At 42.6% G+C, this 13,781-nt stretch overlaps 2 protein-coding genes across 2 annotated transcripts in view; one reads left to right on the top strand and one right to left on the bottom strand.

The window, feature by feature from the left end:
- Positions 1-480: 480 nt before the first annotated feature.
- On the bottom strand, positions 481-11,901 carry stk25b (serine/threonine kinase 25b). Its single transcript, XM_053507528.1, has 11 exons — positions 11,581-11,901; positions 9,414-9,644; positions 9,047-9,103; positions 8,804-8,912; positions 6,969-7,126; positions 6,619-6,804; positions 6,391-6,536; positions 5,134-5,242; positions 2,027-2,098; positions 1,781-1,917; positions 481-804 (listed from the first exon to the last, which is right to left on the bottom strand). Exons 1-11 carry the CDS (start codon positions 11,605-11,607, stop codon positions 759-761), a joined length of 1,278 nt encoding a protein of 425 aa, XP_053363503.1. The 5' UTR covers positions 11,608-11,901; the 3' UTR covers positions 481-758.
- Positions 11,902-13,689: 1,788 nt separating this feature from the next.
- bokb (BCL2 family apoptosis regulator BOK b) overlaps positions 13,690-13,781 on the top strand; it is a 9,960-nt gene continuing 9,868 nt past the window's right edge. The window contains exon 1 of the mRNA XM_053507529.1: positions 13,690-13,781. This exon is cut by the window's right edge and continues 227 nt beyond it. The gene's annotated coding sequence lies outside the window, so the exon portion shown is untranslated.

A 13,781-nucleotide genomic window follows, 5' to 3' on the forward strand; every position in this document is an offset into this window, starting at 1 on the left:
AGAGCTAGCTTATAACTTAGCTTCTTTTTTAAGTAACAGGTATTAAACTAGCCCGCTCATAATTGAAATATGTGGAATCTCGGCATTTGAATTTTCACCACAAGTATCATCAATCCACGATACTAACGTTGTCTTCAGCAAGCGTTTAAAATGATAGCGCTATGTGATTTTTTTTTACACTGGTAATATTATTGGGTGTCTGGATTATCTGCATTTGCATTCGTTTTTATCACAATACAAATTTTCACCCTAAAAACTCCAGAACTAATTAAATTCATATGCTGTAATAAGTTAGCTTATTAAAATTTAACCAAGAACGCCATGAGCTCAAGACTGGCTAAACTAGCCAGTTAAGTAGCAGCTAATAGGTAGAGGCCACGCCCCCTTCTCTGTGACTGACAGGCACCGAGTTGGTTTAGCAGCAATAAACGTAAATAATCATTCAGAAACCACTGGAGAATAAAGGTCTGAGGCAGAGCGTAGGTGTGTGTGAGGTTTTATCAGGATTGGGGTGTAACGAGTGTAACAAGTAAACACAGCTCAGTGACATGGCTTTGTCTCTTAAATATCTCCGCTCTATAAAGAACCTGTAAAAATATTTCATTACAACTCAGTAAAACATCTGCACGCTGGAAAGAACCAGGAGGGGGGCGGGGTATGACAACATGACACGCGGTACACTAGAAGGGGGCGGGGTGTGGTGTCAATACACAGGTAGTCAGGGGTCAGAGGTCAAAGCCGGGGGGTCAGGAGGGGCTTCACCGTGACGACGGGGTCGTGTTCCCGTTGCTGTTCAGTGCAAACCTGAGGAGTGAAAACAGGAAGTGATTAGGCACAAAAAGTTTATAAAGGAGTTATTAATGATAATAATGATAATAATAATAATAATAATACTCATCTGTCATGTCCTAATCAAACATCACCTGTAACACTGCGCTGCTGAATCAAGAGCTCTGATTGGTCAGAATGTGTTGATTAATTCCCTACAGCTCTGACAGGAGCGCAGGTTTTATATTAATGCCCTGCTCCTGATCCGTTATCGTTTCCAAGGCAACAGTAACTCACTCACAGGGACGTGTGTAATATTTGCTGTGAAGTTTTCTTTAACGATTATGTAACATATAGGAGGAGTCTACAGTGTCAGAGCTGTGTGATTAAGCTTTTTTTCAACATCTTCGGACTTTACGCTTCCGGGTACACCATGAGCTAAGGATTTTTTCCCTTTTTTTTTTTTAAAGAGAGAAATTAAAACAAGCCAGGCTGGTGAAGGAGCCACTTTGTCTTAGAGCTGTTTTCCACTGTATTGGACTGTGAACTCTGTTTTGTTAAGGAAATTAGGATGATTCACCATCAGGACATCTTTACAGAACAGACATTTTCCATCATCGTGCTCCTGGACTGATTTATTAAAATAATTTTTTTCCGAGCACACACACACACACACACACACACACACACACACACACACACTATACCAGAATTTGGACATTTCACACATTCACTTACACACTGAAAATATTGTATAGAATTGTAAATATTGGTATTTGGTGCACTACAGTGTCTATTTTTTGTTTTAAGACATTAAAGCCGACTTTCTTGTCCAATCTTCCTCAAAAGAACAAAAACTTTAAGTGCTTCCTTCCTTCCTTTCCTGATCAGTGAAGCTTTTTGAAGTTTTAAAGAAACAAAACACTCCTGACTGTACAACACATGTAGAGATTGGTTCCATATACAGTTTAGATAATGATGCTAATATTTAGTGGAGTTGCGCGTGACTCACCGACACACTCTCTCCATCACGTGTGTGACTAGCAGGTCTGAGATGCCGGGACACGACTCCTCTGCCAGATTAAAGGCGTTCTCCAGCTCCTCTATGGCCCCAATTCCTCCACCGCTCGCCCGCCGCTTTTCCTTTAGCTACACACACACACGATAATGTAGACATGCAGTTTACACAACGCTAACCGCTAGCTATAAGATTTCCTGATGAGTCAGCCGTCACACTGGTGGTGTTAGCGAGTGTTACCTCTCTGAACACGGGTGAGACGAGTGCAGATAGACACTGAGACCTTGGCTGCCTCTTCACCGTCTCAGCTGCCTGTGTAGAGGATCAGAGTCACATCAGAGTCACATCAGTCAGTTTAGAGTCGCATCATGCCAGCATGAGTAACTGCTTTAATTCTTTAAGCCTCAAACTCAAATCTGTAAAACATCTATAAAGAATGTGCTCACAAAGCTGTGATACCAGTGACTAGTAATACTTCATGTGTAGAAAATGTACGCGCTGTGTGTGCAGCTGTAGTTTTGTGTAGAATATAACCCCAGTCATGACAGTAAGAAAAGTTTTTTTCATTTTCACATGCACTTTATGTTGTCTATTTTGTCTTTTTGTATAGTTCCTTGATAGTTTTGTTAATTTACATTTACATTTAGGCATTTGGCAGACGCTCTTATCCAGAGCGACTTACATTTTTTTATTTTTATCTGATTACACATCTGAGCAGTTGAGGGTTAAGGGCCTTGCTCAAGGGCCCAACAGTGGCAACTTGGTGGTTGTAGGGTTTGAACCTGGGATCTTCCAAACCGTAGTCCAATGCCTTAACCGCTGAGCTACCCCTGGCCTTTATTTATTATTTATTGTCTTAGCTAATTAGGCTAATTAGGTTTTTGTCTTATCTAGTTTCTGTTAATTTATGTTGCATGTAGCACCTTGGTCCTGGAGGAACGTTGTTTCATTTTACTGTGTACTGAACTGTATGTCATTGAAATAACTATAAAAGCTGACTTGACTCAAACTGAGACACAAGGCACAAGACTCGCTAATCAAAGCAATAAACACAAATTATATATATATATATATATATATATATATATATAAATATAAAAGTATCTCCCTATCGTCCAATCAGTATTGTCCAATCAGATCATAAGAACCAAAGTACTACTAGTAAATGACCTCCTATTGGCCTCTGATCAAGGTTGTGTAACCATGCTTGTATTACTCAACCTCAGTGCAGCTTTTGACACCATTGATCATAGTATTCTTCTTCACAAATTAGAAAATGTAGTAGGAATTAAGGTTACAGCCCTCTCCTGGCTCAGATCCTATTTGACCGATCGGTATCAGTATGTAGACTTAAATGGTGATTATTCTGAATGTTCTCTAGTGGAGTTTGGTGTTCCACAGGGTTCAGTTTTAGGCCCACTGCTTTTTTCCCTTTACATGCTTCCTCTGGGCAGCATAATCCGTAAGCATGGTATTAGTTTTTACTGTTATGCTGACGACACACAGTTATATGTCTGAGCAAAACCTGATAAGATAAACCAGCTTACTAAAGTTGGGCAATGTGTGCAGGACATAAGAAATTGGATGCTAATTAATTTCCTTCTGCTTAATCCAGATAAGACAGAAGTTCTAGTCATAGGACCGCATACAGCTAGAAGTAAGATTCTAGATCACTCTGTAACTTTAGATGGCCTTTCTGTTCCATCAAGTGTAACAGTAAAAGACCTCTGTGTGATTATAGATTCCAGTCTTTCATTTGAAGCTCATGTAGATAATATCACCAGCATAGCATTCTTTCACCTCAGAAATATTGCCAAGATAAGAAATATATTGTCGCTAAACTATGCAGAAAAACTAGTTCATGCTTTTATCACCTTCAGGTTGGACTATTGTAACGCCTTACTGTCTGGTTGATGATGCATATACAAGCTTCAGCTAGTTCAGAATGCAGCAGCGGGATTCCTCACTAGAACCAGAAGATATGAGCACACTACACCCATCTTATCTTCACTGCATTGGCTCCCTGTGAAATTTCGCATTGATTTTAAAATACAACGCTTGACATATAAAGCATTAAATGGTCTTGCACCGCAGTATCTGAGTGAACTGCTTACGATCCGCTACGCCTACTTCGATCAAAGGATGCAGGCTGCTTGTCAGTACCGCGTATTATGAAAAATACAGCTGGGGGCAGGGCTTTTTCTTACAAAGCCCCGAAATTATGTAATAGTCCTCCAATTAGTGTTCGGGACTCAGACACAGTCTCAGTGTTTAAGTCCAGGCTAAAAACCTATTTATTTAATCAAGCATTTTTATAAATAGATTAGCCATAGGTAAAGGAGCAGATCTAAGGGACTCATGGACGTAGAGTATTAGGTAAACTGGTATGTTTAGATGCTGTCCTCCCCACTCTCATTGATCACTCAGGCTTGCTGACGGCGAGGTGATTGGTTGCTTTACATCTCAGGAAGCCCTCATGTCTGTGTTTCCTTCTGGCTCTCCCTTTTAGTTATGCTGTCATAGTTAGTCCTGCCGAAGTCTCTGCTTGCACTCTACAGTACATATACATTTACATTATACTTTATATGACTGTGACCAGACCTAACTGTTATCTCTTCTCTTCTGCTCTCTCTCCTGCTCTTTCTCTTCCCTCTCTCCCCCTCTCTCTCCTACCATCTCTCTGTCGAGCTACACATGTCGTTCCTGAGCTGCCAGTGATCCAGACTCCCTCTGCCCTCCGGACCTGTCTGACCCATTCTGGTGCCCCTCTTCTGATTGGAGATCTCGTCACATGGATGCCCCGTGTGTCTCTTTGGGATGCGTCTCGTGTCTGGGGATGGTTCTCTCTACCTAGAAGACGGTTCTGGCCTCGACTGGTGTTGGCAGCTGTTTCTCTGAGGACTTGACTGTTCGATAGTTCAGGACTGGAACTTCATACAAGTCTACCTGAGTTTTCAATAACTAACTGGACTCCATACTAACATCAATTAACATCAACTGTTATGCTGAACTGCCTGCCAAGTAACACACAGTATGAATGCAGATCAATTCCTGCTCTCTGTTTCACCCAGATGAGGATGGGTTCCCTGTTGAGTCTGGTTCCTCTCAAGGTTTCTTCCTATTACCAACTCAGGGAGTTTTTCCCTGCCACTGTCGCCCTCGGCTTGCTCACCAGGGACTACCTGACCATTTTGATTCATACACATTCAAATTCCATACAAACTTAAATAATTCTTTTGATTGTGTAAAGCTGCTTTGGGACAATGACAATTGTTAAAAGTGTTATACAAATAAAATTGAATTGAATTGAATTGAATTAAGATAAAGCAAATGGGGACGTGTCTCACCTCCGAGTCTGAGTTAGCGTAGCCTTTCTGGAGTTTATTCATGGAGCTGGGACGCACTGTGGGGAAAGTCCACATAGGACACTGGTCCCTCTCGTCACCGTCTCCGTCCCTGTTCATGGAAGGAGGGGGGGGGGGAGAAAGAAAAAAAAAAGAGAGTGTAATCTGATTTAAAGCTTAATCAGACTTTCAATTACAACAAATAAATTAATAAATACTTGATAACCATGTTTGAAGTTTGTATCCAATCTAGATGACTCAAAGAGTTAAAAAAAATTATACTATCAGTGAAGGCGTTTCCATCTAAAGCCGAGTGTGTGAAGAGAGAGACAGAGATGGACAGATGAAGTGTGATGGATAGAGAGATGGATGGGTGAAGGATCAGTGTGTGAATGTCCATGATGTTAAAGATAGATTAATCAGTGGACATATTTATTGATGGACAGATGAATGTGTGTGTTGATGGATAAATAAATAAATAGATAGATAGAAGTAGTAGTAGATGAATGGATGAATAAATGAGTGGATGAATAGACAGAAGAGCCAATGGTCCAAGAGATGGATAGATGGATGTGTGGATTTAATGATGGATGGGTCAGTGGAGGAATGGATAGATGAACAGATAATATATGGATGTATGAATATGTACAGTGCCCTCCACAAGTATTGGCACCCCTGGTTAAGATGCGTTCGTAGGCTTCTAATACATTTTTGTAGTTTTTTTAACAATATACAACCACAATGGAAAAAAAAAAGGAGAAAAATCCAACCTTTAAGTACAATTAGTTATATGAAGAATATTTTTTAAACATGTAATCATGTGTGCCACAATAATTGGCACCCCTGATGTTAATATTTTGTACACATCTGCTTTACTTGAATGGTGTGTTCGCTTGTCTTTCCCAGGTTGAAGAGTGGATAAGAGAAAGTCATGAATTATTACTTAAGAGTTTCTAAATACTCTCATCAACCTTTCACAAAAAAAATTAATTAAAGGTGAGATTTTCAGTGTAAGATTAAGCTTCTGCAATAATAAAATAATTTATTAAAAGCCTAAGAACACATCTTAACCAGGGGTGCGAATAATTGTGGAGGGTGCTCTAGGTGTGAGCATGGACTGGTAGGTGGAAGAGTAGATTCATGGATTGGTGGGTGCATGGAATGGATATAAGGACAAGTGTGAGGGAATGGGTTGATGGTCGGATGGTTGGACGACTGGATGGACAAACGGACAGACAGACAGATGAAGGGCTGGCGTACATGTCAGAGTCGTCGGAGCTGGACTCTTCCCCGTGGCCCTCGGACTTCCAGCGTCGGTAGCGGTCGATCAGCTCGGTCAGGTACGAGGTCTTCTTGGTGTAGCGTGTGATGAACTTGTGCTTTAGCAGCTCTTTAGCCGTGGGTCTCTGTGTGAGAGGAGACACCTTCACTGGAGATTCCGTGGTTAACGATACACACCAGGACACCCGCTCCGTGCGTAATACTTACGAATCGGGGATCTTTGTTGAGGCACGCCTCCACGAACTCTTTGAAGGGTTTGCTGTAGGAGCCCTCCAGCGTAGGGGGCGTGTTTTTAGGGATGTGGAAGAGCACACGCATGGGGTGCAGGTCCGAGTTCGGCGGCTCTCCCTTAGCCAACTCGATGGCGGTGATGCCCAGCGACCAGATATCAGCCTGGACACAAGGGGAGGAGTTGGGGGAGGAGTTTAAGCTTCACACATGGGTTTAAGTTTCTGAATAAAATTTTTGTCTCGTTTACTGCAACAACCAACAACTTTCAAAACAAGTACCATAAAAACCCAAATACACCTGTTGACCTGATGTGACTTTTGACCCACCTTGAAGTCGTAAGAGGACTGTTTGATGACCTCTGGTGCCATCCAGAATGGAGTTCCCACAAACGTGTTCCTCTTAATCTGTGTGTCTGTGAGCTGACCGGCCACGCCGAAGTCCGCCAGCTTCACGTCCCCCTGCTCAGACAGCAACACGTTGGCAGCTATAACACACACACACGCACACATACACAGAAATGGGTCAGTGGGTGAATGGATGGATCGACAGTCAGATTAGTCAGTGGGTGGATAGATAAATACATAGACGGATCGGTTAGTGAGTGAACAAATAGATGGACAGACCTATGGTTCAGTGGGCAAATGGATGGATGGATAAAGGGGCTGGTCAGTAGATGGATGGTTGGATGGATAGATGGATGGATAGATGGAGAGACTGGTTGATGGATGGATGGATTGATTGATTAATTGGTTGGTCAGTGGATGGATGGATGGATGGATGGATGGATGGATAAAGAGATTGGATGGATGGATGGATGGATTGATGGATAGATGGATGAAGAGATTGGATGGATGGATGGATGGATGGATGGATAAAGAGATTGGATGGATGGATAGGGGGACTGGTCAGTGGATAGATGGATGATTGAAGAGATTGATTGATTGGTTAGTGGATAGATGGATGGATAGATGGATGAATGAATGGATGAATGGATAAAGAGATTGGTTGATGAATGGATGGATTGATTGGTTGGTCAGTGGATAGATGGATAAATGGATAAGGGACTGGTCAGTGGATGAATGGATTGGTTGATAAATAGATGGATTGGTTGATAGATGGATTAATTTGTTGGTTGGTCAGTGGATGGATAAATGGATGGATTGGTCAGTGAATGGATGGATGGATGGGGACTGGTCAGTGGATGGATGGATGGATGAAGAGATTGGTTGATGAATGGATGGATTGATTGGTTGGTTGGTCAGTGGATGGATGGATGGATGGATGGATGAAGAGATTGGTTGATGAATGGATGGATTGGTCAGTGGATGGATGGATGGATGGGGACTGGTCAGTGGATGGATGGATGGATGAAGAGATTGGCTGATGAATAGATGGATTGATTGGTTGGTCAGTGGATGGAGGGATGGATGGGGACTGGTCAGTGGATGGATGGATGGATGAAAAGATTGGTTGATGGATGGATGGATTGATTGGTTGGTCAGTGGATGGATGGATGGATGGGGGAGTGGTCAGTGGATGGAGGGATGAATGGATGAATGAAGAGATTGGATAAATGGCCAGTGGATGTATAGATGGATGGATGGAGAGATTGGTTAATGAATAAATGGATTGATTGGTTGGTTGGTTGATCAGTGGATGGATGGATGGATGGATGGATGGGGACTGGTCGATGGATGGATGGATGGAAAGATTGGTTAATGGATTGATTGGTTGGTCAGTGAATAAATAGATGAATGGATGAAGAGATTGGTTAGTTGATGGATGGATGAATAGATGCAGAGATTGGTTGAGAGATGGATGGATTGGGTGGTCAGTGGATGGATGGATTGATTGGTTGGTTGATAGATGGATGGATGGATGGATGGATGGGGACTGGTCAGTGGATGGATGGATGGATGGATGGGGGACTGGTCAGTGGATGGATGAATGATGGATCAATGGATGAAGAGATTGGATGGATGGAGAGACTCTACTTTGTGTTACATTATAATGCAAACTGATAAACAAAAAACTGTGAGATCCGTAGTTATACTAAGTAAACACCCGTCAGTGTGTTCACCAGCGTGTCCGTCAGTGTGTTCACCAGCGTGTTCACCAGCGTGTTCACCAGCGTGTTCACCAGCGTGTTCACCAGCCTCACCTTTAATGTCACGATGAATTTTCCTTTCCGAGTGTAAATACTCCAAACCCTTCAGAATTTCCCTTAGTATTGTGGCAATGTAGGTCTCCTCCAGCGGCCCAGGGCGGAGCTGCAAAATGAACACACACACACACACACACACACACACACACACACACACACACACAGTTCAGAAAGTTAAGTCTCATTTTTTCCTTCCACTTTTATATTTTCAGTTTCTATTTTCAGACTATTTTTACTTACAAGATCTAAAGCAGATCCTCCTCCCAAATATTCCATAATGATCCACAGCTTAGTTCCCTGTAAACACACACACAAAACAGGAGTGTGTATCAGTGTGATCATTTTACAGCTATTTACATATATTTTATGCAAATAATCTGTTTATTAGGAGGTAAAATAGGACTGTTAAAGAATTTCAGATACAAAAAAAGGGCAAACACCGGTCACAATATCTTCAACTTTTTAAAGTTTAGGAATAAAAATGGCAATGAATCATTTGGGAGTTGAATGAGTCGACTTCTACTGGTGATTCAAATGCATTAAACAAACCAAAAAAAAAAAGCGTCATGTATACATGAGCCTGATGTGTGTGTGTGTGTGTGTGTACCTTGAGATAGGAGCCGTAGTATTTGGTGACGAAGGGGCTGTCACATTGGCTGAGGACGGTGATCTCCTGCTGGATGTCCTCGATCTCGTCCTCGGCCTCCTCCAGGTCAATGATCTTGATGGCCACGACCTCTTTAGTGCGGTTGTTGATGCCCTTATAGACCTCGCCGAAGGAACCCTTCCCGATCCGCTCCTGCTTAGTAAAGTACTCCTCTGGGTCCAGACGAGCATTCTGCGCTCACACACACACAATCATAAATAAGAGACAGGTGATTCCACTAACCTCTGTGTTTGATCTAAGGTTTAGTCTTCAGCTCTGCAATAAGCGTCTCACTGTAACGAGCACTGTTGGACCCTATTTTTCTGATTATGTTCCAATACTTCTGGACCTTGAGATGAGAATTCCATACACGTTGATGAATTTTCCAGCTGATGGTCGACTTTTGAACTTTTTCTCGGTCTGTGACTAAGGACGTTTCCGTTCCAGACTTTGTTCCGTTTACTTCCAGACTCGTAGTGATGAATCCGTGTCTCGTCATCAGTAACGATTCTCTTTAAGAAACTTTCGCCTTCCTTAGTGTATCACTTAGTGTATCACTGTGTAACACATTTTGTTTACAGATATCCAAACAATTCTGTGACGCATGTTAATGGGGATACGTTATCACGAGTCACGTGCATTAAAAAGCCCCCGATCAAACTCTCTGAGCAAATCAGTCTCGAATCGACTCAACACACACACTGACACCCGGTCACAAAACACCACAAGCGTCCAGGTTTAGTTTTGAGACTTCGGAGGCGTCTCAGGCGGAAAAGGTGACAGACGGTACTCTATAAACTATTCCCACACGGACATCACGTGTGGTCGGACTGAATGATTTGCCGAGTATGTTTAGAAATAATAATCAACCATATCGAATGACATCAAAGGGATACGCACTGCTCAGCAACAATGTAGCTTTTTCATTTGTAGTTAAATGTTAAACTCTTGTATTTGTTTAAATGTTCAAATGCTGAGCTTATTTTTTGAGTGAGAAAACTATTATAAGCAACGGGCTACACTCAATTCAAAATTTTATTTTTTTTTAAACTAACAAAATTTCTGACATAATCAGGGAGAATGTGTAATATTGAATTGGGATACAGTGGTACCTCGCATGCAAACGCCCAGCCTCACAAATTTGTGAAATTTTGCAAGAAATTTGCCTCGGCATACAATCAAACTGAACATGAATCGAGCGCCGGATAAGTCGTGTTTACGTCCTGGAGCCGTTCAAAACTAGTTTACGTCAGTGTAAAGCCAAGCAAAGTGAGTTCACGTAGTTTTTTGTGCTATTTTTGGCATTTTGTGTGAGATTTAATGAAGACACAGCGCCAAGGGTCCCAAGAATGTTAGCAGGGATGGTGCAAGAAGAAAAGGGAGCCGCTTTCAGTTTGTTTATTTTAAAGCAGCCTGTGCAGAGAGGATTCATAAATTAATGTTAAATGAGGCTTAATGTCTATTTATTTATTATTTGTACTTCATTTAAATGTCTTTGCTAAATGTTTTAATTGTTTTTATATGCAAAAATATGATGATAGTGTTGGAAATTGGTAACATTGGTAATATTTTTGTGTGGCTGGAACGGATTATTTGCATTTACATTATTTCCAATGGAACAATGTGTTTCACAATACGAAATTTCACCTTAAGAACTCGCCTTCGGGATGGATTAAACTCGTATGCTGAGGTACGAATCGACATTGCTGATTCCTACTAAATAGTGACCTACAGTCCTTATGAAGCTTAATAACCTGACTGTGTAGTGCACGAGATGCGTTATTAGCCTCACGGTTTACAGTGTGCTTTATAAAACTGTGATCTTTGTATAAAGGTCAGGAGGACATTGTCTTTATTGTCTTTATAGATGCACTGTGTAGTGAGGGGGGTAAATGATCCCTAGTGCCCTACAGAGGGTTTGAAGTGCTGGTTTTACCCCCTGTGGAGTGCCCTACATGCCCTATACACTACACTAGTGCACTTATTTACAGTAAACACAATGTACAGTGATGTGATAAACCAGGAAGACATGTGAGACACTAGACTGAATGTTCTCTGTGCACACACACACACACACACACACTGAGGGGTAACTGATGTGTGTGTGTGTGTGATTAGAGACAGTTACCTGGTTAATAGCCCGCAGATGCGCCATGCTGCAGGCTCAGGGCGTCTCTCAGCCCTTTATTCCCCTGAACCAGGCGGGTGCGCAGTAGTTTGTGCCCCCCTGTCACCCCTCAGAGCTCCTCTCGGCCTCGCGCGCTCCGTGTCCGACCCCGGCGGTGTAAAAGCGCTCAGGTGTCCTTCAGCTCCATGAGGAAGCGCGTGTCAGGTGGCTGTCAGGGTCCTACAGCGTTATAACGCGTTATACACCGAGGCAGGGCGAGTCTCCTGTTGTTGCTTTGCGGCTTTGTGGGAGGACAAAAAAAATAAATAAATAAATAACAGTGCGGAAAGACGCGCGTGCGCACAATCCACGTAACGACTCAAACTCCGTGTACGCATGCGCAGTCTCAGGAGGATTGTGGGAGATGTAGTTCCTGGTTCTACGCAGGAAAATAGCTTAAGAAAAGTGATTGTTAGACTTAAAACATTTTATTTATAGTTTTTGCAAATGAATTAAATCAAGAAACATTTAAAATAGTGTGTCTTGGCAGTTAGTACTGTCACCTCACACTTCCAGAATCTGTGATCAATTCCTGCCTCAGGGAACCAGTGTGTGTGTGTGTGTGTGTGTGAGTGAGTTTGTATGTTTTCCCCTGTGAGGTCCTTTCCAGATTGGACTAATTTATAATTTGCCTGTAGTGTGTGTGTGTGTGTGTGTGTGTGGGTGTATAAGTATGTGGGTGTGTGGGTATGTGGGTGTGCTCAGCGATGGATTGGCACCCCATCCAGGGTGTACCCCACGGCTCCAGGCCCCCTCAACCCTGTATACAGTATAAGTCAGTATAGACAATGAGTGTGTGAGTGTGTGTGGGTCAGTGGTTAACACTGTCACCTCACACCAACAGAGTTGTGGGCTCAGATCTAGCCTCCGATCTGTCTTTGTGTGTGTGTGTGTGTGTGTGTGTTGAGTTTGCATGTTCCCACTGTTCTTGGTGTGTTTCCTCTGGGTTATCTGGTTTCCTCCCACAGTCCAAAGGCATGAGGTGTAGTGTATGATCTGTGCGTTAGAGTGTATGATTGGTGTATAATCGGTGTGTGAGAGTGTATGATCGGTGCGTTCGAGTGTATTCACTACAATGAGCCATTCAGGGTGTTGCCTGCCTCGTGTCCTAAATTTCCTGTTATAGGCTCCAGGCCCCTCAGGACTAGGGCTGTGCGATATGGACAATAGACTGTTTCGCCGCAAGGACAGACTGACAGATCTCACAAATTACCTGGCTCTGTGATACATCATCATTCCTGTATCCAAAGTAATCCCACACCACAGGTGTTGACTTATTTTTGGGCACCAAGTCCTCCTGTGCTGAACTCATCATCCCTGTTTCTGCAGCCTATCTGTCGTTAGTCTCAGTCTCCTGTTCTCGCGCTCTGTTTAAGCGCACTGTGTTGTGATCGGTTCAAATATCATACTGCAGGAAAAGTCGGGAGCACGCAAAAAAATCGAGCTGCAAGGTAATTTAGAAATCGTGCATATTTATCGTGATTTCTATACGATTTCAATTAATCGCACAGTACAGCCCTGCTCGGACCGACACAGGATAAACAGGATAGAAAAAATAAATGATTGTAATGAATGACATCAGACTTTGCACATGTTTAACAAATTAAAATAAATAAATAATATTCCTCACATTACATTATTATTAAAGAAAGGAAGGAAGAAGAAATAGAGAGAGAGAGAGAGAGAGAGAGAGATCAGTAAAATGTACAGGACGGGTCTGATGATGAGGACACACAGAGGGACAGAGGGAGGCATGTGTCCTCAGATGTCCTCTGAGATGCCTGAGGAGACAGAAGTCCTGCCTGGAGGAGAAGCCCAGCTCCGGGAATAAAGCTGATATTTTCTGCGGAATCTTCTGAAGTGATTCAATTTTAAAGTTACAGAGAATAAATTAATATTTGCGTAAAAGTTTATTTTTTCCGCTCCGGCGTTTAAATGGAACACGGGCACGCGGAACCTGTTAGGATAATGGGATCTGGTGTGTGTGTGTGTGTGTGTGTGGAGACTGGAACAGATCTCATTAAGCCGCAGCACTGATCGCTCTGGATCTCCTCACACAGTGTGTGTGTGTCTGCGCTTCATCCCGCACAGCATGCGCTCTGAGAGCTGAAGGACAGGTCGGAGATCTCACTCTCTCTCTCTCTCTCTCTCTCACACACACA

This window comes from Clarias gariepinus, chromosome 11, assembly GCF_024256425.1.
Source record: "Clarias gariepinus isolate MV-2021 ecotype Netherlands chromosome 11, CGAR_prim_01v2, whole genome shotgun sequence".
NCBI lineage: Eukaryota > Metazoa > Chordata > Actinopteri > Siluriformes > Clariidae > Clarias > Clarias gariepinus.

What these genes read in the sequence shown, in the direction of transcription:
- stk25b (XM_053507528.1), bottom strand. Translation starts at nt 11,607, where the DNA reads ATGGCGCATCTGCGGGCTATTAACCAG. An exon ending in AATTCATCGTGACATTAAAG is followed by an intron (nt 7,127 to 8,803) that starts GTGAGGCTGGTG and finishes TGTGTGTTATAG; the next exon opens with CTGCCAACGTGTTGCTGTCT. An exon ending in AGTCCTCTTACGACTTCAAG is followed by an intron (nt 6,805 to 6,968) that starts GTGGGTCAAAAG and finishes CCTTGTGTCCAG; the next exon opens with GCTGATATCTGGTCGCTGGG.